This window comes from Phyllobates terribilis, unplaced genomic scaffold (genome assembly GCF_046119375.1).
Source record: "Phyllobates terribilis strain yellow unplaced genomic scaffold, ASM4611937v1 Scaffold_2__4_contigs__length_985480577, whole genome shotgun sequence".
NCBI lineage: Eukaryota > Metazoa > Chordata > Amphibia > Anura > Dendrobatidae > Phyllobates > Phyllobates terribilis.
The window spans coordinates 83,155,856-83,180,663 of NW_027362762.1; the positions used below are offsets into that span (position 1 = coordinate 83,155,856).

Below are 24,808 nucleotides of genomic sequence, written 5' to 3' on the forward strand. Positions count from 1 at the left end.
TTCCTGGTGCGTTGCAGAGTCCGAACGGCATGCAGGTAAACTCGCTAAGTCCCATCGGGGTGGTGAATGCGGTCTTCTCCCGGTCCGCCTCTGCTACAGGAACCTGCCAGTACCCACTAGTGAGATCCAAGGTAGAGAAGAAGTTAGCAGATCTTAAAGCAGCCAAAGACTCCTCTATCCTTGGTAAGGGGTACGCATCCTTGTGTGTGATACGGTTGATTTTCCGGTAATCTACACACATCCTCATGGTGTTGTCTTTCTTTTTGACTAAGACTAGTGGAGCTGCCAGGGGCTACAGCTATCCCTGATCACCCCAGCCTCCTTCATGTCTCTAAGCATCCCCTTGGCGTGTTGGTAGTGTGCAGGGGGTACGGGTCGATACCTCTCTTTTATGGGAGGATGGTCTCCCGTGGGGATGTGGTGTTCTACCCCCTTGACTCGCCCGAAGTCTAACGGGTGTTTACTAAACACTCTCTCGTACTCTTGAACCACCCGATAGACTCCCTGTTTCTGGTGTGAGGGAGTGGAGTCAGTACCCAAATGTAGTTGCTGACACCAGTCCTCCATTGTTTTCTGAGAGCCGTTACCTTCCTCCGGGGAAGATGGAGGCAAGGGTTCTACGGACTGTATGGAATCTTGATTGATGGTATACAATTTGGCTAGCGTGGCATACCGGGGCAGGTACACTTCCCTCTTCCCGATATTTATTATGCGAACGGGCACCCTCCCATGGCGTACATTGACCACCCCCCGTGCTGTCAAAATGGTGGGCCTACTGTCTGAGTAAACTGGTTCTACCATTGCCTGGTAATCTCTACCTCTCAGACCAATAGCTGCCCGGCACCAAATCATCATTTCACTTTTCGGGGGCATGGCAATAGGGAAAGGGTCACACATTCGCACGCTACCAATCTCACCACCGGAGAGTTCTAGCTGTTGCCGTCGCATCAGTGCCCGGATCTCTTTCTGGAGCACTAGCTGCTGGCCGGAGCTGGCGTTCTTGGCAACCTGCTGTAAAAGGAAAATCACCTCTGCAAGACAATTTTCAATTACATTAGTTCCTAGAGTTATCTTTGGGTGACTCTCGTGTTTGTCAATGTCTACAATGATCAGTCCCTGTGCTGCCAGTTCGACTCTACCGATTTTAATGGTCACCTCTTTAAATCCAATCTGTGGCACGGGCTGACCATTGCTGGCGATGATACTCAAGTCGTCGTCAGGGTAGCGGGTGATATCCGAGTCATTCCAGTACTGCTTGAAGAGCACGTACGGGATGGTGGTGACCTGTGACCCGGTGTCCAGTAGGGCACTCATAGGAATGCCATCCAGTACCACGGGTAAGACTGGACGTCCTCCCACATATTTGTCGCGCCAGTTCGATGGGCCTGGTGATCTTTTTCCTGGGGGTTGGCCCTCTACCCCAGGTTGTGCCAGTTTAAAGGACAGTACCTTGCCATATGTCCGGGTTGATTGCAGCGGCGGCAGATGGGTCGTCCGTCCTCGTTGTATCGGTCGCTGGGTCTTCCTCTGGCCGGTGGGGTCCTCCTTGGTCGACGCCACGGGATGTCCTCCGGTCCGGATGCCAGCTGGATCTTCCCTGGAGTGGAAACCTGTAAAGACTGCACAGTTCGGGTTAGCGCAGCAACGCTTTTAGCTAGCTCTTGGACCTGATGGTGCAGGTCTGGAGCCGGGTCATTGTTCAAAGCCTGCGCACCAGCTCCCACAGGCCCTGCCGACAAGGGCGCCGCCTCCTGGTGGTAAGTGGTAGTGGGGCGTCTGGGGGTCACAACGCCACCTGGTGCCGGTTCTCGAAGCACCCGGATGGCTCTGTCCTTGAACTGTGCAAATCCCAGATGAGGGTCCTGTAAGGCCATTGCCCGCAACTGGGTTCGGTGGGCATTGCAATATAAACCCTCTATAAATTGTTCAGTCAACAGCCTGTCCTCGTCTCCCACGCCGTCAGGGTCGGTCTGCTTAATGGCTCTCAGGGCCTCTTGTAGGTTCAGGGCATAGTCCCTTATACTCTCATGTGCCCGCTGTTTGCACCCGTAGAATCTAAGCTTGATCTCGGCTGAGGTGCGGGTATCAAAGGTGTCCCTCAGCCGGGTTAGTATCCCTGCGACAGTCCTCCCCCCAGGTGGCCAGGACTTTACCTCCCTTTGGGCTGCCCCGGTTAATTGGGCCACCAGGATGCTCACTTTTTGCTCCTCTGTGAGGGGGTACACCTGGAAGAGGCTATCCAGCTTTTCTCTAAAGTCATGCAGGGTATGTGACTCCCCTGAGTACTGGGGTAGCCAGTCTGCCCCCGGGATATAGGGCATGGTGAAAGGCATGACCGCAACAGCGGTGGCGCTGGCGGGGGTTGAAGCGGTGAAGCTCTCCTCCGTATCCGACATCCTTCTCCCCCCTAGTGGACCGTGGCCTACCTTGCGATGATCCTCTTCCGTAGGCCGCGGCTCTGCAGTGGATCGTCAGGGTTGAGGACCTTCCGTCGCGCTCCTGTGACGTCGGCTGGGCTCCTTCCAGGACCTTACGCAACGTCCGGATGTGAGGCGGGGCTTCAGTTCTCGCGCGCTTTCGGAGTCCACGCCCCTCTTCTTCCCGCGCGGCGTCCTCATGGCGGGAAAACTCCACCGATGGCGGGAAGGAAGCGGAAGATGGCGCCGGATGGCGGGAATCTTCACCACAGGTAAGTTTGAACAGTCTTTTTCAGGCACGCAGTACCCGGTGGTTGCGGGCACGAAATCCTGCCGACTACGCCAAAAGTTGACGCGCCCCTGGGCCTGTGTCGCGTTGCGCACGCGGGAGCTTACCCGGAGCCGGATCTCTTTAGGGTTGTAGTCTCGTGGCGGTGATCCGGTCCGTGCCCAGGGAGTCAGACTAAGTGGCGCTGTATTAGCGGTAGATGTTGGACGACTACGCCACCCGTTGAGTACAGCTAAGGAGCTGCTGCTGCAGGGCAGACCGCTGAGGCCGGTGGTAGGATTGTGCAGCGTGATAGTATAACCCCCAACGGGAGGGGTATGGCCTCAGGGCAGCCGACGTGGATGATGGGGGTAGCAGGAACCACTCGGAGACGGTACGGTGTAGTTCAGGGTCTTTACTGGTGACAAAGATAGACCCTCCCGGAGTACTGGCTAGCGATTGGGGCCTGGTCAGTCCTTGAGCAGATGGGATCTCCCCGGGCCAGGCGGAGTTGTAGGCCTCCCAAACTAACGATACTCTTCCGGCTACCTTGCTAGAGGCGGGTATAAGTAGCCCACGTCCCTGAGTGTACCGTGTGGTGCTCACCCGTATGGCCGGTGACTCGGGGCCTTCGAGTAGCTTCCGCTCCACGACGGCGGTGCTGGTCCCACGCGTGTGACCGTGCCTTCGGGTTTCTGGGCCAGGGGACCTGCAATCCCCTGCCGGTCGGTTTCTGCTGCTGGATAGGAGTTAGTCCCCACAGCCTCGGACTCCGGGTCCGGTGATAACTTCTCAGTCAGGGCGAGCTCTGCAGCTGCCAGCCCCTGACTCCTTGTAGCACTGCTCCCACAGAGCTCCTGATGTTCTTTTCCTATATCTGCTTCTCTGTCTCTACTTCTTCTCTACTCACTAACCCTGCCTCAGCCCTAGGTTTATATAGGGGAAGTTCTTCCCCTCCCAGGACTGGGCAGGAGGTGTGGCATGCATAGGATCCCTGACCAAGAGACCTCCCACCTGCTCTCAGACATAACATTGCTGTTACTGTGGAAACCAGACCCCTGGGGTGCCACATGTGTGTGTGGGGAATATTATGGAGAAGGGGCAGTGTGTGTGTGTGTGGAATATTATGGAGAAGGGGCAGTGTGTGTGCGTGGGGAATATTATGGAGAAGGGGCAGTGTGTGTGCGTGGAGAATATTATGGAGAAGGGGCAGTGTGTGGGGGCGAATATTATGGAGAAGGGGAAGTGTGTGTGTGTGTGTGTGTGGAATATTATGGAGAAGGGGCAGTGTGTGTGGGTGGAATATTATGGAGAAGGGGCAGTGTGTGTGTGGGGGGGGATATTATGGAGAAGGGGCAGTGTGTGTGTGGGGAATATTATGGAGAAGGGGAAGTGTGTGTGCGTGGGGAATATTATGGAGAAGGGGCAGTGTGTGTGTGGGGGGGAATATTATGGAGAAGGGGCAGTGTGTGGGGGGGATATTATGGAGAAGGGGCAGTGTGTGTGTGTGTGTGTGAATATTATGGAGAAGGGCAGTGTGTGTGTGTGGGGGGGGATATTATGGACAAGGGGCAGTGTGTGTGTGTGTGTGTGTGTGTGTGTGTGTGTGGGGGGGGAATATTATGGAGAAGGGGAAGTGTGTGTGTGTGGGGGGGGGATATTTTGGAGAAGGGGCAGTGTGTGTGTGTGTGTGTGTGTGGGGAATATTATGGAGAAGGGGCAGTGTGTGTGGGGGAATATTATGGAGAGGGGCAGTGTGTGTGTGTGGGGAATATTATGGAGAAGGGGCAGTGTGTGTGTGAGGGGGGAATATTATGGAGAAGGGGCAGTGTGTGTGTGAGGGGGGAATATTATGGAGAAGGGGCAGTGTGTGTGTGAGGGGGGAATATTATGGAGAAGGGGCAGTGTGTGTGTGAGGGGGGAATATTATGGAGAAGGGGCAGTGTGTGTGTGAGGGGGGAATATTATGGAGAAGGGGAAGTGTGTGTGTGTGGGGGGGGAATATTATGGAGAAGGGGCAGTGCGTGTGTGGGGAAATATTATGGAGAAGGGGCAGTGTGCGTGTGGGGGGGGGGATATTATGGAGAAGGGGCAGTGTGTGTTGGGGGGGATATTATGGAGAAGGGGCAGTGTGTGTGTGTGGAATATTATGGAGAAGGGGCAGTGTGTGTGTGTGGGGAATATTATGGAGAAGGGGCAATGTGTGTGTGGGGGGAATATTACGGAGAAGGGGAAGTGTGTGTGGGGAATATTATGGATTAGGGGCAGTGTGTGTGTGTGGGGAATATTATGGAGAAGGGGCAATGTGTGTGTGTGTGTGTGGGGAATATTATGGAGAAGGGGAAGTGTGTGTGTGGGGGGAACATTATGGAGAAGGGACAGTGTGTGTGGGGGGGGAATATTATGGAGAAGGGACAGTGTGTGTGTGGGGGAATATTATGGAGAAGGGGAAGTGTGTGTGTGTGTGGGGGGGGGATATTATGGAGAAGGGGAAGTGTGTGTGTGTGTGGGGGGGGGATATTATGGAGAAGGGGCAGTGTGTGTGTGTGGGGAATATTATGGAGAAGGGGCAGTGTGTGTGTGAGGGGGGAATATTATGGAGAGGGGCAGTGTGTGTGTGAGGGGGGAATATTATGGAGAAGGGGCAGTGTGTGTGTGAGGGGGGAATATTATGGAGAAGGGGCAGTGTGTGTGTGAGGGGGGAATATTATGGAGAAGGGGCAGTGTGTGTGTGAGGGGGGAATATTATGGAGAAGGGGAAGTGTGTGTGTGGGGGGGGAATATTATGGAGAAGGGGCAGTGCGTGTGTGGGGAAATATTATGGAGAAGGGGCAGTGTGCGTGTGGGGGGGGGGATATTATGGAGAAGGGGCAGTGTGTGTTGGGGGGGATATTATGGAGAAGGGGCAGTGTGTGTGTGTGGAATATTATGGAGAAGGGGCAGTGTGTGTGTGTGGGGAATATTATGGAGAAGGGGCAATGTGTGTGTGGGGGGAATATTATGGAGAAGGGGAAGTGTGTGTGGGGAATATTATGGATTAGGGGCAGTGTGTGTGTGTGGGGAATATTATGGAGAAGGGGCAATGTGTGTGTGTGTGTGTGGGGAATATTATGGAGAAGGGGAAGTGTGTGTGTGGGGGGAACATTATGGAGAAGGGACAGTGTGTGTGGGGGGGGAATATTATGGAGAAGGGACAGTGTGTGTGTGGGGGAATATTATGGAGAAGGGGAAGTGTGTGTGTGTGTGGGGGGGGGATATTATGGAGAAGGGGAAGTGTGTGTGTGTGTGGGGGGGGATATTATGGAGAAGGGGCAGTGTGTGTGTGTGTGGGGGGGATATTATGAAGGGACAGTGTGTGTGTGGGGGGAATATTATGGAGAAGGGGCAGTGTGTGTGTGTGGGGGGAATATTATGGAGAAGGGGCAGTGTGTGTGTGTGGGGGGAATATTATGGAGAAGGGGCAGTGTGTGTGTGTGGGGGGAATATTATGGAGAAGGGACAGTGTGTGTGTGGGGGAATATTATGGAGAAGGGGAAGTGTGTGTGTGTGTGGGGGGGGGATATTATGGAGAAGGGGAAGTGTGTGTGTGTGTGGGGGGGGATATTATGGAGAAGGGGCAGTGTGTGTGTGTGTGGGGGGGATATTATGAAGGGACAGTGTGTGTGAGGGGGGAATATTATGGAGAAGGGGCAGTGTGTGTGTGTGGGGGGAATATTATGGAGAAGGGGCAGTGTGTGTGTGTGGGGGGAATATTATGGAGAAGGGGCAGTGTGTGTGTGTGTGGGGGGGGGGATTATAATGGAGAGGGGCAATGGGTGTGGGGTAAATACTGTGGAAAGGGGCAGTGTGCGTGAGGGAATATTATGGAAAGGGCCCAGGATGCCGGAATTCAACACCAGCCAATGAAATTTGCAGGCCCTTGGTACACCTGCCATGGAGCTCAAACATGGACACTAGCAAAAAGAGTAGCAGAACCCTGGTCCAATCCTTAGCCGTAAGCTGATAGAGCAAAGCTTACTCTTCGGCTGATGTAGTTGGAATTGGTAGTCTTGGAGGGAAGATAAGGTGGTATGTACCATTTAGAAATCATTATGTCCCATTCATCAATACGTTGGTTTATTTACATAGTGCAAGCCAGAACACATTACAGATTATCGGATTTGTCAGAAAACTAAGTGCATTATACAGACATGAAAGTGTTGTAGAATCCCTAATCCTGTGAACCTAACAACATGGTTGAAAATGATAGAAGAAAGCACCAAGACTGTTTCAGCCTCTGGATATGAAAATAAAAAAAAGTTTAGATTCAGTGACAGCAAACTTCATGAAAATTAAAAAGTTCCAGAAAGTTTACATAATTCAATTTAAAATATCCAGCAGTATAATTACATTTTTAACAAAATATGTAACTTTATGCTTCACATGACATTACTTTTTATTATATTTTAGTTAAATAAAAAAGATAAAAATCTTTAGATGTGTCCTAAATATAAACTACTAAAACAAAGTCTATGGGAATCTTGAGATGATAGGACTGGTGCTGGGACTGCACTGTACTCCGTGTGTTGGCATTTGCTCATATGAAGGAGGCTGGCTCATTTCAATAGCTAAGCCAGCCTCCTTCTATGAACCAGCCAAGAGAGGGGGGCAGGCCGAGTTATTAAAATCAGCCTGTCAGCCACTGATGACCTGTCGACGTAGGAAACACTCTCCTAGAAATAAGATCTCCCGGATATCGGAAGATCAGGACATCTTCAGTAATAAGAGTCCATTAATAATTTCCAGATATTTATATTAGGAATACAGCTAAATATGTATATTTTTGTTCAACTCGATAATCCATGAAGGCCGGGTTTAGCCGGTCATACTTCATGGGCCGTGTACAGTCTGCAAAGCCCTGACAGACCGGAACGTACAGCCTCATAGACGTATATGAAGTTGAGAGACGCGTGGTTAGTCTGGGCATTGGGGTCCGTATACGGACCATTCAGTGCACTCGTCTGATCCCGGCCTTAAAGGGGTCCTTCTACACGGTTTGATTGGTGCAGCGTGTTTTTTGTGTTGCTTACTGTGTAGAAACTGCGGGGTCCTCCAGGAAGTCTATGCTGCACACCTCTTTCTAGATCATCACCAGGGGATGGAGGGTGTCAGCAGTGGGACCCCTATGATCACTGGAGGGCACTTACCAATATATCCCTACCGATTTTCTTACCATCAGTTTTATACTTTGGGAAGACAATAGATTAAGGTTGCCTGAACCCGCTAATTAGGCATAGGAGTGTCCCAATTCTCCCCTAGATGTTGGAGAGGAATGAAAGGATTGGGTAGAACTATTTCAACATGTCCAATCCCTCGTTCTAACTGTAGATAAGCAGCAGCCGGAGGCGTCTAGCAGAGCCTTAGTTTCCGTGAGCCTCTGTTACATACGGGTGGCACTTGCAAGACATCCGTTTTTTGGTGTCCTCAAAAACAGCCATGTTTGTAAGAATATGCCCTAACCTGTTTTTTGGGGTTTTTTTTTTTAGTAGAAGGATGGATTTTAGCTATTTTTCTGTTTGTGCCAAGTTCATTATGGCTTTTGCGCCACTTGTTACACCAGCTTTCTCAGTCGTGGGTTCCTTTGTCCCCATGGTTTCAGCTAATTCATCATTTTAGACTTTTTCCAAATTTTGCAAAACTTTTGAGCAATTAGGGTATACTCCAGTACCTTATTGGGAGTAAAAAAAAAATTCAGATTTTTTTTTTTTGTTGAATCAAAAAAAATAGAGAAGGAAAAATAGAAAAGCATATTTTATTTGTGTCAAATTCACCAAAAATTGTGCAGATTTGATGAATTTGCTGCAAACCCCCCACCACCTCCCCCAATCTCCGTCTGCAAAAAAAAAAAGGAAAAAAAGACAAAAAAAAAAATTCAGTTGATCAGAAGGGGCTTATATTTCCACACCAACCTGACACAATGTAACGAAAAACCTCCACACATGTCCCATATAAATAGGTTACAAATACAATAGATATGTTACAGCAGAATGTCAGGATTTTATCAATAACTTAAAGTAAAAATCCACCATGAAATTCGAGCATTTCACTTGTCCTCCTCCATTTGACACATCTGTTTTTGGGAAAGATGGGTGAATCCAGCGGTGCAGCACATGACTATGGATTGTCTGCAGCAGAAGTGTGCCCGCTGCTGGCGTCATAGCTTCCATTGCTGAGTAGTAGTAGTACAGCACATGACTACTTTGTTTACTGACTGCCTGCAGCGGTCACAAGCCAAGCACTTGTAGACCAGGACCATGATGATAACCCCTGGAAGTGAACACCAAGCTTTGCAAGACTGTGCACTGGACACAATAAAAGGGTAAATCTGTCTTTCTGGACTGTAGGAAAGCTGGGTGACGGCTCCTGCAGAAATCACCATGCTACTTAGTCATCCGTCTTTCCCAACAACTGATACAACCGGGACGTCTAATGATGGGTGATTGGCTGCAGGTAAAACACTCTCTACAAAGCAGGCGCAAAAAGCTTGCAGAAAAATGTATAAAATTACCAGTGTAAAAAAATTACATTCTGTGCGACGCACCCCAGACGTCCCCCGAGGAGGAGCGGAGTGTGAACAGCAGCATATACAGAATCTGTAAACCGCACGCAATCATCATCTGCCTTATTCCAACGCTACATATAAAGTCAATTTTAGATCAAACTCGCCCATTCAAATCAATGGGACCATGGAAAAATAAAAAAATCTGAGTGCTGTCCGATTTTTACAGTGTAAGTGGTAGGAGAAGCTCGGAAAATTTTTGCATTTGAGAAAAACGGACACGCCGACCAAAAATGTATGAAAATGTAATGCAGCACATTGTTGGGGAGAAGGAAGGACATCTGAATTAGGCCTAGGTTTTCCAGCTGTTTCTGCCCTTTTACCTGGCAGCGTTTCGCCACTTCCTCAGGACTCCCTTGTAGCGAGATGCTTTTAAAAAAAAAAAAAAAAAAAAAAAAAAAGGATCCAAAGAGCTTCATAGGGAACGGACACAAGGACCAAAAATGGGGGAAAATGTAAAACAGCACACCGATGGAGGGAGGTGAGGACATCTGAATGAGGCCTAAGCTTTCCAGCGGTTGTTACCGTTTTACCTGTCAGCGTTTCGCCACTTCTTCAGCAGCCAAAGATCTTTACAGAAAACCTGACAGTAGATTCTTGCTGCACAAACAACGGGCCGCAGGATTCGGATACTGGCGGCCTTATTGCAGCCATTTATGCTTTACTCAATCTCTGTGGCGTTTTAGTAAAGCAGGTCAGGGGCTATGCTTCCCCCTATCCGACTGGTGTCTCCCCAGATACACACACACGGACACACCTGTCAGTCTGGGGAAGAAGTAGTCGGGGACCTTTCTTGCATTAGTAAGCCAAGACGCACAAGTCTTTGTCCGAATATTTTAAGTCTGTTTTTCCCAAAATGCTGCAGTAATTCAGAGTAAAACATACCTGGCTGCAATAATTCCTGCTGCCCGTGTTTTGTCCTGTCGGTCTCGTTCATGCAGGATCAGTATGTATTAGTCAGCATTAGAAGAACATGTCTGCTTTCTTTCAGCAATAGCACCGCTCCTCTCCAAGACTTGTGTCCACTCCATTGAAGTAAACTGCAATACCTCAGGCATCATGTGGACAGATGTGGCGCTGTTTTTGTTCTTCCCTTAGTCAAGTTGTTCTAATCCTAGATAATCCCTTTGGTTTTCCAAACTACAACTCCTACCAGACCCACGTTATGACCCATCACCCTTCTCTAGGATGGAGGCAGTAAAATGCTTCAGACAGAAATTAAATCCAAAGGCTTCAGCCCCTTATTAAAGGGGTTGTCTGGTCACATCATACTGATGACCTATCCTGTAGGATCTGTTCTGCTGTACCCAGCAGTGGCTGCTACGCATTAAGATGCGCTTTTCAGCTCCGTTCTATGTGTTTATATCTGGCGGCCGCCGGAGCAAGTAACTGATGATCAGTTGGGTTGCCAGTTAGACCCCCAGTGATCTCACATGGGTATGTCATTAATAGGAGGTGACTGGACAACCCCTTTAAGGATCCCACAAGCTTCCTGGATATGTAAGAATGATAGATTTACAATAAATACAATGCATTCACAATGAGCGCCACCTGCAGGAGATCTGGAAGACGAGCATTTTATTCCCTGGACTCAGTTCCTATCATCACGGTGAACAGAAGCTTTGTAGCTCCTTACAGTCTCTCTGTCTCCCCGAGAGGTTTGGAGCGGGGGCGGCTCGTCATTCCCAGTGCACGTCGTCCCTCTGCAGCGAGCCCTGCAACGTCTGCATCTCCCGCAATAACTGGAGACTCTTCCTGCTCTTCTCTCCTGGACTCGCTCTGTTGGGGTCTCGTTTAGTCGTCTGATGGTCTTTCCTGCTCCGAACGGTTTTGGAAGACTCACAAGAATTCTTCTTTTTCAGCTTTGTCTCTTTCAGTAATTTCCCAAGCTGTGTGCAGAGAAAGAAGACGAGCTGAAATCTGGTTAAAGTTTGAGCCCGTGCAAACCAAAGTTCGGGATTCGTTCTGGACACACAGTGCCCTGTGGTGAATTCAGACTTCTCCTGGAAATCAGTTTCAGGGTTCACACTTCTGGGGAGGAAAAAAAAAAAAAAAGGAGGAGGAGAAGGAGGAGGTGGTAAAAAAAGAAGGAGGAAAAAGGAGAAAGGTAAAAAAAAGGAGACAGAGGTAAAAAAGGAGGAGGAGGAGGAGGAGGTGGTAAAAAAAAGGAGGAGGAGGAGATGGTAAAAAAAGGAGGAGGAGGAGGTGGTAAAAAAAGGAGGAGGAAAAAGGAGAAAGGTAAAGAGAAGGAGGTAAAAAAGGAGGAGGAGGAGAAGGAGGTAAAAAAGGAGGAGGAGGAGGAGGTGGTAAAAAAAAAGTAGGAGGAGGAGGAGGTGGTAAAAAAAAAAAGGAGTAGGAAAAAGGAGAAAGGTAAAAAAAGGAGGAGGATAAGGAGGAGGTGGTAAAAAAAGGAGGAGGATAAGGAGGAGGTGGTAAAAAAAGGAAGAGGATAAGGAGGAGGTGGTAAAAAAAGGAAGAGGATAAAAAAGGAGGAGGAGAAAAAAGGAGAAGGAGGAGGAGGAGAAAAAAGGAGAAGGAGGAGGAGGAGAAAAAAGGAGAAGGAGGAGGAGGAGAAAAAAGGAGAAGGAGGAGGAGGAGAAAAAAGGAGAAGGAGGAGGAGGAGAAAAAAGGAGAAGGAGGAGGAGGAGAAAAAAGGAGAAGGAGAAGGAGGAGAAAAAAGGAGAAGGAGAAGGAGGAGGAGAAAAAAGGAGAAGGAGAAGGAGGAGGAGAAAAAAGGAGAAGGAGAAGGAGGAGGAGAAAAAAGGAGAAGGAGAAGGAGGAGGAGAAAAAAAGGAGAAGGAGGAGGAGAAAAAAAGGAGAAGGAGGAGGAGAAAAAAGGAGAAGGAGGAGGAGAAAAAAGGAGAAAAGGAGACAAAAAGACAGAAAAAAGAAAAAGATTTTCCAGCTCTAAAGTTTGGGTCCCCATTGATTTCAATGGAGTTTGGGATCAAGTTGAGGTACAGTTCTGGTACCTGAACCGAACTTTGGACTAAAGTTCGGTCGGGTACCAGAACCTGAACTTCCAAGGGTCCGCTCATCCTTAGAAGCTACAGGCAAAACTTCCACTTTTCCCAGCATACCATATAGATATCATATAGGGAGGTCGCCCACCAGCAGCAATAAATCAGCAATTGATGGCAATCTTATAAAATGGACTTATCAGCACCAGTATGGAAGGTGTTGTCTGATGCCACAGTCCCTTTAATTTTCAAATGCATTTAAAAAGGGATTGTATCATCAGAAAACGTCCTATGGTTAAAATCAAAAAGTTATTTTTAGGATATAGTCAGGTTGAGAAAAAAAAATGTATGTGTATAATAAAAACATGAATAAAATATATGCTAAAAAAATCTCTTATCTTAATTCTATATTAAAATTCTTGAACTCTTGCAGTTTTCACTTAGAGCTTCATAATAGGCTGACACTTCCTATTCGGTAGAGATAATTTCTCAGCAGTCTCATTATCATCAGAGGCAGGACTAAAATGATAATGAGACTCAAAACGAATCTATTATACTCAAATATCAGATATACTACAACATATACTATACAACAGGCGATATCACAGATCACCTCCCCCTCCTCTGCACAGTCACAATGTGCTTAGAAAACTCTCCCTTAGAGGTCAATGAACATACCCAGACTATTAGTTCCTATGTGACTGCCGTCCCCTGTATCCTGGAACTGTAGCAACAGCAGCAACTCGGGCAACATGGCCGCTCCCGATATCATATACAGAAAATAAAAAAACAACAACATACAACCACAAAATAAAAACAGATTAAAAAAAATATCACTTTCTGTTTTTAAATATTTAAAATATATTCTGGTGACTTTACTGCTGCTCCCCCAGGTGTGAGGTTACTGTGCCGGCAGCACTCACCGTTGCTTGGTGCTTGCGTACTTTGGTGATCTGATCAGCTTTTGCCTCCATTCTCCTCACCAGAACCTCCACTTCTTCCTCTAGATCTTCTTTAAGACGCTGAGAATGAGCTTCATTCATCTGCTTCACCAGCTCCTGGTGATCACTAATGGAAGAGACAAATCCCAGATCACATCTCATCTCCTTCACCGGCATCCACTTTTCCTGTACAGTTGTGGTCCCCATTATTGGTACCTACCTTTGGGGAGACTTTTTTTTTTTTTTTTACTTAAATGCATGTATTTTGAAGCTACAAATCATTTCTGCAATTGGGTTTCATTACAGATTTTGCATCGTTCGGCTTTTTTACAGACTCTTTGTGTTCTTGGCAAGTTCAACTTTGATGCGGTCTGTGGTCATAAATCAGCTGAGAGGAGCCCAGAAAGAGACAGATAAGAGTTATGAATTCTGCATCATTAAATCGGAATGAGCTCACTGATGGATTCTTACTTAACTCATTCTGCAGCCAGTAATAGCCGCCGTAACACAGAAGCTATAGAAAGCAAACTATGAAAATTTTGTAATGAAACCCAATTGCATATATGATTTTTAGCCCCAAATGCAGGCATTAAAAATAAATAAATTTATTATATATATTTATACATACACACACTTATATATGTCTCTGACCCCTTGACTGACATTTTGTATGAACAGTGCGATGGAATAATATGCAGCAAATTAATTAAGAGGCTTTCACCTCTTTAATGTGTTTGGCGCCACCCAGGTAAAGGTTACTCTTTTCGGTTGTAATTTGCACCACTTGTTTGTTGTGCGACTGGGAAAAAAAAAGGCACTTCTGGTTTCATGTTTTTTTGGTGTTCAACGCATGGTTTAAATATTTTTTCTCATATTTTGATTAATCATGTCAATACCTAATGTTTTTTTGTTTTGTTTTTTTGTACAGGAGGAGGGGATAAGGGGTGATTTAAACTTTTTTTTTTTTTTTTTTTATTATTTTGTACATTATGTTATTTTTTAGTCTCTTTTAGACATGAACTTGAAATTCTTGGTTGGATCACTCATGCAATATGCTAAGATATTACAGTATAGAATAGAAACTACATTCTACTATTAAGCCGAGCTTCACAGGAAGACCTGAATGGCAACCATTTGGGCTTTCAACAGGCCCGCGGGTGCTATGGTGACCCATCGGTGCTGGTGCATGCAGGGATAGGCAACTCCGCTATCAGCACACAAGCCATTTAAATGACGCAGTCAGTGACATCTAAATGGTTAAACAGCAGTGATCAGAGGTCGCTCTAGTCGCTGCTGTTAGAGGCAGATGCCAGCTTAGCATGATAAATGTATCAATGCACTGTTCCACTGAGCTATTTAGATTATGACTGCCCCCTGTTGATTGACAGCTCTAATTTTGCAGAGACCCAGCACTGGTTATTGATAAACCTCCATTATTTCAGGTCTTTCCCTGTTCAGATAAGAGAACACAAATCACTTGGGTGTAGTGATGTCAGAAACGAGGAGAGTGCGATTTGTGCGCTCTCTCTTGCACGGAGGTGATGGCAGAGGAGTGATATCAGCAGCGAGGAGACAGCGATTTGTGCACTCTCTTGCACTAAAGTGATGGCAGTGGAGATGAGTGATGTTGGCAGCGAGGAGAGAGCGATTTGTGCGCTCTCTCTTACACTACAGTGATGTCAGGAGACGATTTGTGCGCTCTCTTGCACTAAAACGATGGCTAAGGAGAGGAGCTATGTCAGCAGCGAGGAGAGAGCGATTTGTGCACTCTCTTGCACTAAAGTGATGGCAGAGGAGAGGATCGATGTCAGCAGCGAGGAGAGAACGATGTGTTGTCTCTCCTGCAAAGGGATCGAAATTACATAATGGAATTTTATCGTCAAACGTTGTCACTGGGCAAGCCAGCGCTGTCAATTAACATAGAAGGAACAGCCGTAATCTAAAAGGCATTTATCTGTGCCAGGGCTGCACTGAGCACCTTCATTTGCATTTCACAATAGTTGTTTTTTTTTTTTTTGGGGGGGGGGGTAATGAAGGAACAGATATAAAAACAAAAAGAACAATTTTCAATGTTGCTCCATCTCCAACAAGGATATGTGGTTAGTTTGAAGTAAATTTGGGGTGAACGACTCCCTGACTCCCTTTAAAAAGATAGTTAAAAAAAACAAAATTGGCAAAATGGTAAACTTGCAGTTTTCATAGCGGCCCCAGGGGGTATTTTCCTGATCTTTGCAGTAGACTTTTTCAGAAGTCTCATTATCATGATCGAAATATGGGGGGGAAACTTCCCACTTTTTTTTTTTAAAAACTACATTTAACATTAAATTCTGATCTAAACAGTAGGTAATTTTCTGAAGACATGTTTCCCTTTTATTAGCTTATGACTGGTTAATGCCAGTTGTATTCCCTGTTCACAATGATAAAGACAAGAGATCTGTATTAGCAGACCAGAAATGCTATTATCACCAAGCACAAGCAGTCTAAGGCTTGTTTTACACATGCAATGTTTTACATTCCCGCCTATTGACTGGCCGAGGGTCTCCTGACCTGAACAGCTTCAGGGTGACAAGGAAACCTGGAAACATTCATGAGCTAGAGAGGAGTGCAGTGCTACGGGGACAGGAAGACTTTCTGGAGAATGGATATGGACCCGCTATTATAATGATACACAGTAGACAATTACTTAATGAGAACATTTTCCAATAAAGTTCTGGAAAACTCCCCCCCCCCTTGTGTATAATCCCACCCTACATCTTCGGTACACACCGCCGCCATCAATACTCACAAACTCATCTGCCCAAATTCATCTTCCAGGGTGAGCAGAACCTCAGAAAGTTCCCGATACGACGAGGAGGACGTCGCTAGATGATCGGTCCACCTGACGTCGCCTCCTGTCTGCTCTAACGGCTGATCGCTCACAACCCGCTCGTTGCAGAAGACTTTATTGTGCTGCTTCATCAGGTGAAGGACGTGTTGCACGTTGGCTCGTACAGAGTGACTAGGAGCGGTAGACTGAAAAAAAACACATAAGCAAATCGATTCATAACTCTGTGCAAATATATCCCATCCCTGTAATATCCCAAGTGCAATATCCATATTTCACCACAGGAGGGCGACAATAAGATGACAAACTCAGATGGCAGAGATCGCCTCGATCATGGGGTCCAGCTCTCGTTACAGTCATCACCAGAAGGATTAGTAAAGCCGGGGGCTTCACGGACCGATATTATCGGATTTCTCCATCATGTTGCTCACCTTCCCAGCAACAAAAGGCACGTCGCCCAGGCATAACCGGTAGTGAGGCTGTGTATGGCTGCAGCACTGATGATCAGCCTTCTGGAAGAGAGAAAAATAATATCACCAAAGAATAAATGGGCCTTATAGGGTCTACATTACCGGATATTCTGGATTATTGGACTGCAATATTAATAGAGCCTTGTCCCTGCAAACTGTGTGACACATGAGCCCCCTACCGTGTATATATGTTTAATTATTCTCCATTCCCCTGCCCTTTTTCCAGTCACAACTAGCAGAAGTAGGAGTGCAGCTCTGGAGAATAATTAAAGGGGTTATCAGGGCTTGCGGTATTGATGACCCGTCCATAGGATAGGTCATCAATACCATATAGGTGGAAATCTGACAACCGAGGCCCCCACTGTTCAGCTGTTTTCGCAGCTGTATGTAAACACACTTGGACTAGAGCTGTGCTCAGCAGTCCGTTCATGGTGTGGCACAGAGCCATACTGCAGTACCCGGTAGCAGCCACTACACTATGACCAGAGCTGCACTCAGCAGTCCGTTCATGGTGTAGCACAGAGCGGTACTGCAGTACCTGACAGCAGCCACTACAATATGACCAGAGCTGCACTCAGCAGTCCGTTCATGGTGTAGCACAGAGCGGTACTGCAGTACCTGGCAGCAGCCACTACAATATGACCAGAGCTGCACTCAGCAGCTCCGATCACAGTGTTTACATACTTGATTTTTTTTCCCCATTTTTTAGCTGCCCTTGCATTGTGGCCCCCATGGAACTCCACGCCCGTCCCCTAGATGAGTAAGAGGTTAGGTTACTACCTTGTCGACATGCGTCGTTTGACACTTCACGTTCACCTGCTTTGTTGGAGGAGTTAAAGATTTGAGCAGAATACGATTCGTCTCCAGACCCGTCTGCAGCTGCGAGACAAGAAGAGGCACGAGGTCAGTACCAGCCGGGAACTCGGCACAAGATGGAACTTTTTATATGTACGAATAAAGGACGAACCCTTCACAAATGCTAAAGTGTAAGAAGATTGGTCTGCTGAAACGATCCGTCGTCTGTAAAATCTTCCAGGAACGATGTGACCCCATAAGACTTTCGCTGGCAGCCATCATCACATGTACCTGGCCAGCTCTACCCACGGGACCATTCCCGATCAGAGAGGACCCAGATCGCGGCCATCATCAGCCCGACACCCACTCACCTGAGCCGCCTTTTCCTGGACCAGCTTCCGCTGACGTTCCTCTTCTCGCAGCTTTTGCTCAATATGACGGATTTTATTCTTAAAAAGAAAAAAAATAAATAAATGTAAATATTTGATGGTGTCTTTCCCCAGCTCTAGAAGGGTTAATCTCAACAATCAACCCCTTTTTCCATTTTTTTGGGCTTCATTTTTTTTTTTTTCTCCTTCTTCCAAGAGCCATGATATTTCTGCTGATATACCCCGCATGAGGGCTGGTTTTTGTAGCTTTGAATGGCGCCATTCACTTTACCATTCAATGTACTAGGAAACGGGAGGAAAAAAGGTCCATGTGCGGTAAAATTGCAAAAAGCAAAAAAAACAAAACAAAACAAAAAAAAAAAACATTCCGCCATCAATCTTTGGTTCCCGTCTGTGTCGCCAATTTCTGAGACCGGTAACGTTTTTATTTTAACTGCAAGGAGCAGTGTGTGACGGCTGGGTTTTTTTTTTGCATGACGAGCTGATGGTTTTTATTGATACCATTTTGGGGAAGATACGACGTTTTCATCACTTTTTATTGCATTTTTTTTCGATGTTGTAGCAACCCAAAAACAACAAAAAAATCCAAATTCTGGAGTTTTGATTTCCTTTTCCCTCATTACAGCGTTTACAGATTGGGTTCATTGATTCTATATGGTGGTAGATCGGACTATTACGGACAAAATTACATCAAATATGTTTTAAAAAAAAAAAACAGTCCCCTACGAGTGCCGACCACAGGCGGGTTTTCACAGGAGTGCCATGATGGAAGGCACAAGGTCCTTTAGTATATGACATGACAGACCATCAGCACCCTACAATTGCATTATGGTAAGGGGGGAGCAGATGAAAGTGTGAAATGGCGCACCCCCCAGGCTGCGTGCTGTAAATGCTATCAGATTGACAGCAGCATTTAAGGGGTTAACAGCTCTGCTGTAAGAGGCAGATGATGGCTGTGTAACACAGCCTTTATCTGTCAGGAAAGATGCAGGACCAGTTCCTGGCTCATAGGCGCAGGGGCCAGCTCCCAGAGCCCGGCTCATAGGCGCAGGGGCCCGCTCCCAGAGCCCGGCTCATAGGCGCAGGGGCCCGCTCCCAGAGCCCGGCTCATAGGCGCAGGGGCCCGCTCCCAGAGCCCGGCTCATAGGCGCAGGGGCCCGCTCCCAGAGCCCGGCTCATAGGCGCAGGGGCCCGCTCCCAGAGCCCGGCTCATAGGCGCAGGGGCCCGCTCCCAGAGCCCGGCTCATAGGCGCAGGGGCCCGCTCCCAGAGCCCGGCTCATAGGCGCAGGGGCCCGCTCCCAGAGCCCGGCTCATAGGCGCAGGGGCCCGCTCCCAGAGCCCGGCTCATAGGCAGGGGCCCAACATATGACATAATAGCCTGTCGTATATTGGGAAGGAGTCAAAGTTATCAGCTATATCCACAAGACAGGTGATAACTTGTGTATTGATGAGAAGGAACGGAGCGAAAGTGGCACAAGTACCACCGTTCAATCGTCCTATAAGGGGCTGCCGAGAACAGGACTTGGCGGTTTCCTGCCAGTTCCCATAGAGATCGGTGGCAGGTGTATCGCGCCGCCTCCACTCCATTCCGACTGGGCTTTTCGGGGCTGCGTCCTCGTCACATGCGACAATCCGCAAGTCATCACCAATCCTATGGTGTCCTGCCGCTGGGACCGATCCAGAGAACGGGGCTTGGCATTATCTGTCCATTTATGTTTCCTCCTATCCCCTACACCCCCACCCTTTAATCTGCTCTGTAGACCACCATTATAGCCAGATTCGGCGGTGTACGCTCCTCTGCAGTCACTGACCTCCGCCAGCACCTGCATGGTGGTCAGCTTTAGGTATTCTTGTTCCAGCGTGTCCAGCTTCTCCAGCTTCGCTTGTAGGTTGGATTTTTCAAGAGCTTTGTCTCCCTCCAAAGATACCTAAGAATATTAAAAAAGAGAAGAAAATAAAAAAATAAGACCGATTTAAAACAGCCCAAAAGGTTATAAAATTACAAATAATTCCGGAAAATCTTTCAAAAAATGTAATTTAAAGCGGTATTCCCATTTTAGAACATGACGACACATGAGTTATCCTCCCATCAGCCCCTTACTGACTAATGACGTCCCCGTCATCTGTGCCTCTATTTCCAGGTACCTGTTTTGCCAGGACTGAATTCCTCTCGGTTTCTGCATTTTGCACCATTTTCTTCATATATTCCAGCTGCTTCTCTAAGAGGCCGCACCGAGATTCTGCCACTGACAGCTGCCGGGAGAGATCTGAGCAAAACACAACAGGAAAGGGATAATTAATAATAAAAAATACCTAAAATCAGAACAAAGCTGTGTATCTAGGATTCAGATAGACAATTTTTTTTGCTTTGCAGACATTGTAGTAGGAAACAGCTATGTAGATGCAGCCTATGTACTACCCTGCCTGGACCTTACTCCTCCATCACATCAGTATCCAGTACAATGGAAAGGCTCTGGTGCTGACTGATGTGGATATGGAGGAAGAAGAGGGGACAATCTAGGTCACAATCAAGCTGATGTGCTCACCCAGGCGTGCAAGCAGAAACTTGTTAGAGCCGCTACCTCTGCCCTGCCTGCAGTCGTCGCCCCGCTACCTCTGCCCTGCCTGCAGTCGTCGCCCCGCTACTTCTGCCCTGCCTGCAGTCGTCGCCCCGCTACCTTTGCCCTGCCTGCAGTCGTCGCCCCGCTACCTCTGCCCTGCCTGCAGTCGTCGCCCCGCTACCTCTGCCCTGCCTGCAGTCGTCGCCCCGCTACCTTTGCCCTGCCTGCAGTCGTCGCCCCGCTACTTCTGCCCTGCCTGCAGTCGTCGCCCCGCTACCTCTGCCCTGCCTGCAGTCGTCGCCCCGCTACCTCTGCCCTGCCTGCAGTCGTCGCCCCGCTACCTCTGCCCTGCCTGCAGTCGTCGCCCCGCTACTTCTGCCCTGCCTGCAGTCGTCGCCCCGCTACCTTTGCCCTGCCTGCAGACGTCGTCCCGCTACCTCTGCCCTGCCTGCAGACGTCGTCCCGCTACCTCTGCCCTGCCTGCAGACGTCGTCCCGCTACCTCTGCTCTGCCTGCAGACGTCGTCCCGCTACCTCTGCTCTGCCTGCAGACGTCGTCCCGCTACCTCTGCTCTGCCTGGTCGTCGCCCCGCTACCTCTGCCCTGCCTGCAGACGTCGTCCCGCTACCTCTGCTCTGCCTGCAGACGTCGTCCCGCTACCTCTGCCCTGCCTGCAGACGTCGTCCCGCTACCTCTGCCCTGCCTGCAGACGTCGTCCCGCTACCTCTGCCCTGCCTGCAGACGTCGTCCCGCTACCTCTGCTCTGCCTGGTCGTTGCCCCGCTACCTCTGCCCTGCCTGCAGTCGTCGCCCCGCTACCTCTGCCCTGCCTGCAGTCGTCGCCCCGCTACCTCTGCCCTGCCTGCAGTCGTCGCCCCGCTACCTCTGCCCTGCCTGCAGTCGTCGCCCCGCTACCTCTGCCCTGCCTGCAGTCGTCGCCCCGCTACCTCTGCCCTGCCTGCAGTCGTCGCCCCGCTACCTCTGCCCTGCCTGCAGTCGTCGCCCCGCTACCTCTGCCCTGCCTGCAGTCGTCGCCCCGCTACCTCTGCCCTGCCTGCAGTCGTCGCCCCGCTACCTCTGCCCTGCCTGCAGTCGTCGCCCCGCTACCTCTGCCCTGCCTGCAGTCGTCGCCCCGCTACCTCTGCTCTGCCTGGTCGTCGCCCCGCTACCTCTGCCCTGCCTGCAGACGTCGTCCCGCTACCTCTGCTCTGCCTGCAGACGTCGTCCCGCTACCTCTGCCCTGCCTGCAGACGTCGTCCCGCTACCTCTGCCCTGCCTGCAGACGTCGTCCCGCTACCTCTGCCCTGCCTGCAGACGTCGTCCCGCTACCTCTGCTCTGCCTGGTCGTTGCCCCGCTACCTCTGCCCTGCCTGCAGTCGTCGCCCCGCTACCTCTGCCCTGCCTGCAGTCGTCGCCCCGCTACCTCTGCCCTGCCTGCAGTCGTCGCCCCGCTACCTCTGCCCTGCCTGCAGTCGTCGCCCCGCTACCTCTGCCCTGCCTGCAGTCGTCGCCCCGCTACCTCTGCCCTGCCTGCAGTCGTCGCCCGCTACCTCTGCTTTGCCTGCAGACGTCGCCCCGCTACCTCTGCCCTGCCTGCAGTCGTCGCCCCGCTACCTCTGCTCTGCCTGCAGACGTCGCCCCGCTACCTCTGCTTTGCCTGCAGACGTCGTCCCGCTACCTCTGCTCTGCCTGCAGACGTCGCCCCGCTACCTCTGCTTTGCCTGCAGACGTCGTCCCGCTACCTCTGTTCTGCCTGCAGACATCATCTCTGATGTGATCCGTAGACTGGCTCTGTTTTTCCAGCTGATGCTTGTAGTCCTTCGATTCCCTGGACAGGAGCTTGATATTATCCTCTGCTTTTATCCTTTCTAGCTCCAGCAGACGGATCTTTTCTTGTAGGTTTTTCAAAGCTGAGATGATGGCTGTGAATAATAGATGGAAACTTAGTAAAAAAAAAAAAAAAAAAAAAAAAAAAAATGTTAAAAGAAGCGCAAACAGCTGATGGGTCAAACTGCTTAAATCCATCTTGGTCAGATCACTGAGGGATCAGATTACAGCTGTTTAATAACGAGAGGGTGGAGGAGAGAGCAGCAGAGACACACAGACGGGTGCTGCCGCTTTCTAGTAAATCCTAGAGCTGGATTCACAGCTACACTGCTCAGTATCACTGTATAATGTCCTCCAAGCTGCTGCACATGGCTACATAAAGACATCGGAGCAGGAATCCCTCATGTCTGTGTATGGGAGACATCATAGCACCCGTTATGCCTAATGCATGCACACAACTCCTTATTCTCCCATGACAGGCGCCCTTTAATTTGCCAAATAAGCAACAGAAAGCAAATCAGCAGATTTGGGTGTGAATGGAGAAGAATACGACTTCTGGAGTAGTGTTTCTTTAAGACGCTGGTCACATAGGCAGTATACGTGTCTGTTCCCAGCAGATGTTAGGAGGACGACGCTCTGAATATTTAATGCAGCGCTATCAGTGACCGAGCTGTGAAATTATTTATACGGCTGCAGTCACAGAGGAGCAGCGACCCCACGCTGAATGCAATTCTGTATTTGACCGAGATGCAATTTCCCGCTGCACTTCTGGACGGCTTGGCTGCGTCCCGGCACGGTGCTAGGGAGGGCAGTCGGTAGATCGCTGAGCGAGCGAGCTCCCGCCATTTTATCCTTCCACATAGGTGATGCTACAGTGTGTTAGGCAAAGCATTAAGGCTCATTCAGATGTCTATGATGTTGGGTCGCAACGCACGGACGGATCTCCTGACCTGAGCGTGACACCTAGTAGTAATGTATGAAGCGGTCACACTCGGGTCAGGAGATCCGTCCGGTCCGTGCGTTGTGATCCAACATCTGAAATAGTCCTTAAAGGAGTTTTCTCAACATCGTCGTTTGCGGAGTTACTGACCACTTCTGCAAACTATCAGAGGTGGCTGATTTCCTAAGCAAAGAGCGCAGTACTTACAAGCTCTTTACTACAGAGGTTGCAAGCGCTGCTCTGAAGATGCTAGATCGCTGCCGCAGAGGCAAAGTGCCTTCATAGAACAGCAGGGGGCAGAGCACGGCCTGGCCATGCCTCGTCTGAGCTGTCAATCATTCAGAAGCGCAGGAAATTGGGAGGCAGGGGAGCAGACCGCTGCTGAACATGTAGTGGACGGCTCTGAGATCTGATGTCCCCGGACAGGAGGGGTGCAGTCTGGGGGATAATCCCATTATCGAGCCCCCCGATGCAGCTCTGCCAGAACGTCTGCAGTCTCGCCATCACCTTTGCTGTTGCTCTCAGGGTACGCCGGGGGCGCTCTGCTGGGGAGACGCTGCTGCAGGTCGGAGGTGAGGCTCAGGTTCCCTCTGGGGTAGGAATTGTACGACGTGGAGGACGCAGCGTCTTTACTGCCGAGACCTTTGTACGTTCCAGATAATGGACTGTGAGGCTGAAAAAAACAGAAATGTGAGAAAGATTCTATACCAAAGGATAGGACTGCAGCCAGCCACCGACACAAGCCACGGACCCCCATCAGGCCGTCCCGACCACCTTCCGTCAGGCCGTCCCGACCCCCTCTCCCCCCGTCAGGCCGTCCCGACCCCCTCCCCCCGTCAGGCCGACCTGATTCCCCACAGCCCCCCCCCGGTCAGGCAGTCATGACCCCCCGACCCCCTCTCCCCCCGTCAGGCTGTCCCGAACCCCTCTCCCCCCGTCAGGCCGACCCGATCCCCCCCCGCCCCCGTCAGGCAGTCATGACCCTCCGACCCCCTCTCCCCCCGTCAGGCCGACCCGATTCCCCACACCCCCCCGTCAGGCCGTCCTGACCCCCCGACCCCCTCTCCCCCCGTCAGGTCGACCCGATTCCCCACACACCCCCGTCAGGCCGTCCTGACCTCCCGACCCCCTCTCCCCCCATCAGGCCGTCCTGATTCCCCACACCCCCCCCCCCGTCAGGCCGTCCCAACCTCCCCGTCAGGCCGCCCCGACCCTTTCTGAGCGGTGGTCCGCATATGTGGAGAGTGTACTGGAGCGATAGATGCCGGCTGCGTCACATCACGGGTGATTAAGGGTGGGAGGGGGTCTAGAGCACAAAAATAAAGGGTTAATCATTGAATTTAGGGTCCTTTATGCAGCCCCCTCGCCATGCAGGACTTTAGGAAAGCTGAGTTGGGCTCATATCTTCCTGCACAGCCTCTTCCCTCCACTTCTGACGACCATGCAACCTGTAACACAGTCATGCTGACACCTGTAGTTCTCCTCCAGACATTGCACACACAAAAAAAACACACATCTCACCGTCCTGGAGCTGAATACACCCGCTGCCATCTCTCTTCCGGGAAACAGCAGTGTGTGTACTAATCCGGGTCACCCATCATACACAAACCGCAGTACACACCACTGACCACCAGAGGGAAACAGAGTCCTGCTGACGTCACTAGAATGATTGACATATTCAGCAGCTAATCAGAAGATTGAAACTCAAAGGAGGCGGTGCCTAAGATCGGCACCATAATAACTGACAGGGACTTTTTTTTATAAACGTTAATTCTCTTTGGGAATTATGTGCACTCTATACAGATCTGTTATAATAAAT

General features: G+C 49.6%; 1 protein-coding gene across 2 annotated transcripts; it reads right to left on the reverse strand.

Moving 5' to 3' along the window:
- Positions 1–9,660: 9,660 nt before the first annotated feature.
- Positions 9,661–24,657, reverse strand: CEP57 (centrosomal protein 57). Of its 2 annotated transcripts, none has more exons than XM_073662165.1 (11): positions 24,511–24,657; positions 23,497–23,662; positions 21,965–22,144; positions 19,809–19,930; positions 19,475–19,591; positions 17,645–17,722; positions 17,259–17,357; positions 16,440–16,517; positions 15,970–16,196; positions 13,167–13,311; positions 9,661–11,172 (listed from the first exon to the last, which is right to left on the reverse strand). In XM_073662165.1, exons 1-11 carry the CDS (start codon positions 24,538–24,540, stop codon positions 10,963–10,965), a joined length of 1,452 nt encoding a protein of 483 aa, XP_073518266.1. In that variant the 5' UTR covers positions 24,541–24,657; the 3' UTR covers positions 9,661–10,962. The 2 variants fall into 2 exon arrangements, with proteins under 2 accessions (XP_073518266.1, XP_073518264.1); XM_073662163.1 differs by having other exon boundaries at positions 16,440–16,520.
- Positions 24,658–24,808: the final 151 nt, after the last annotated feature.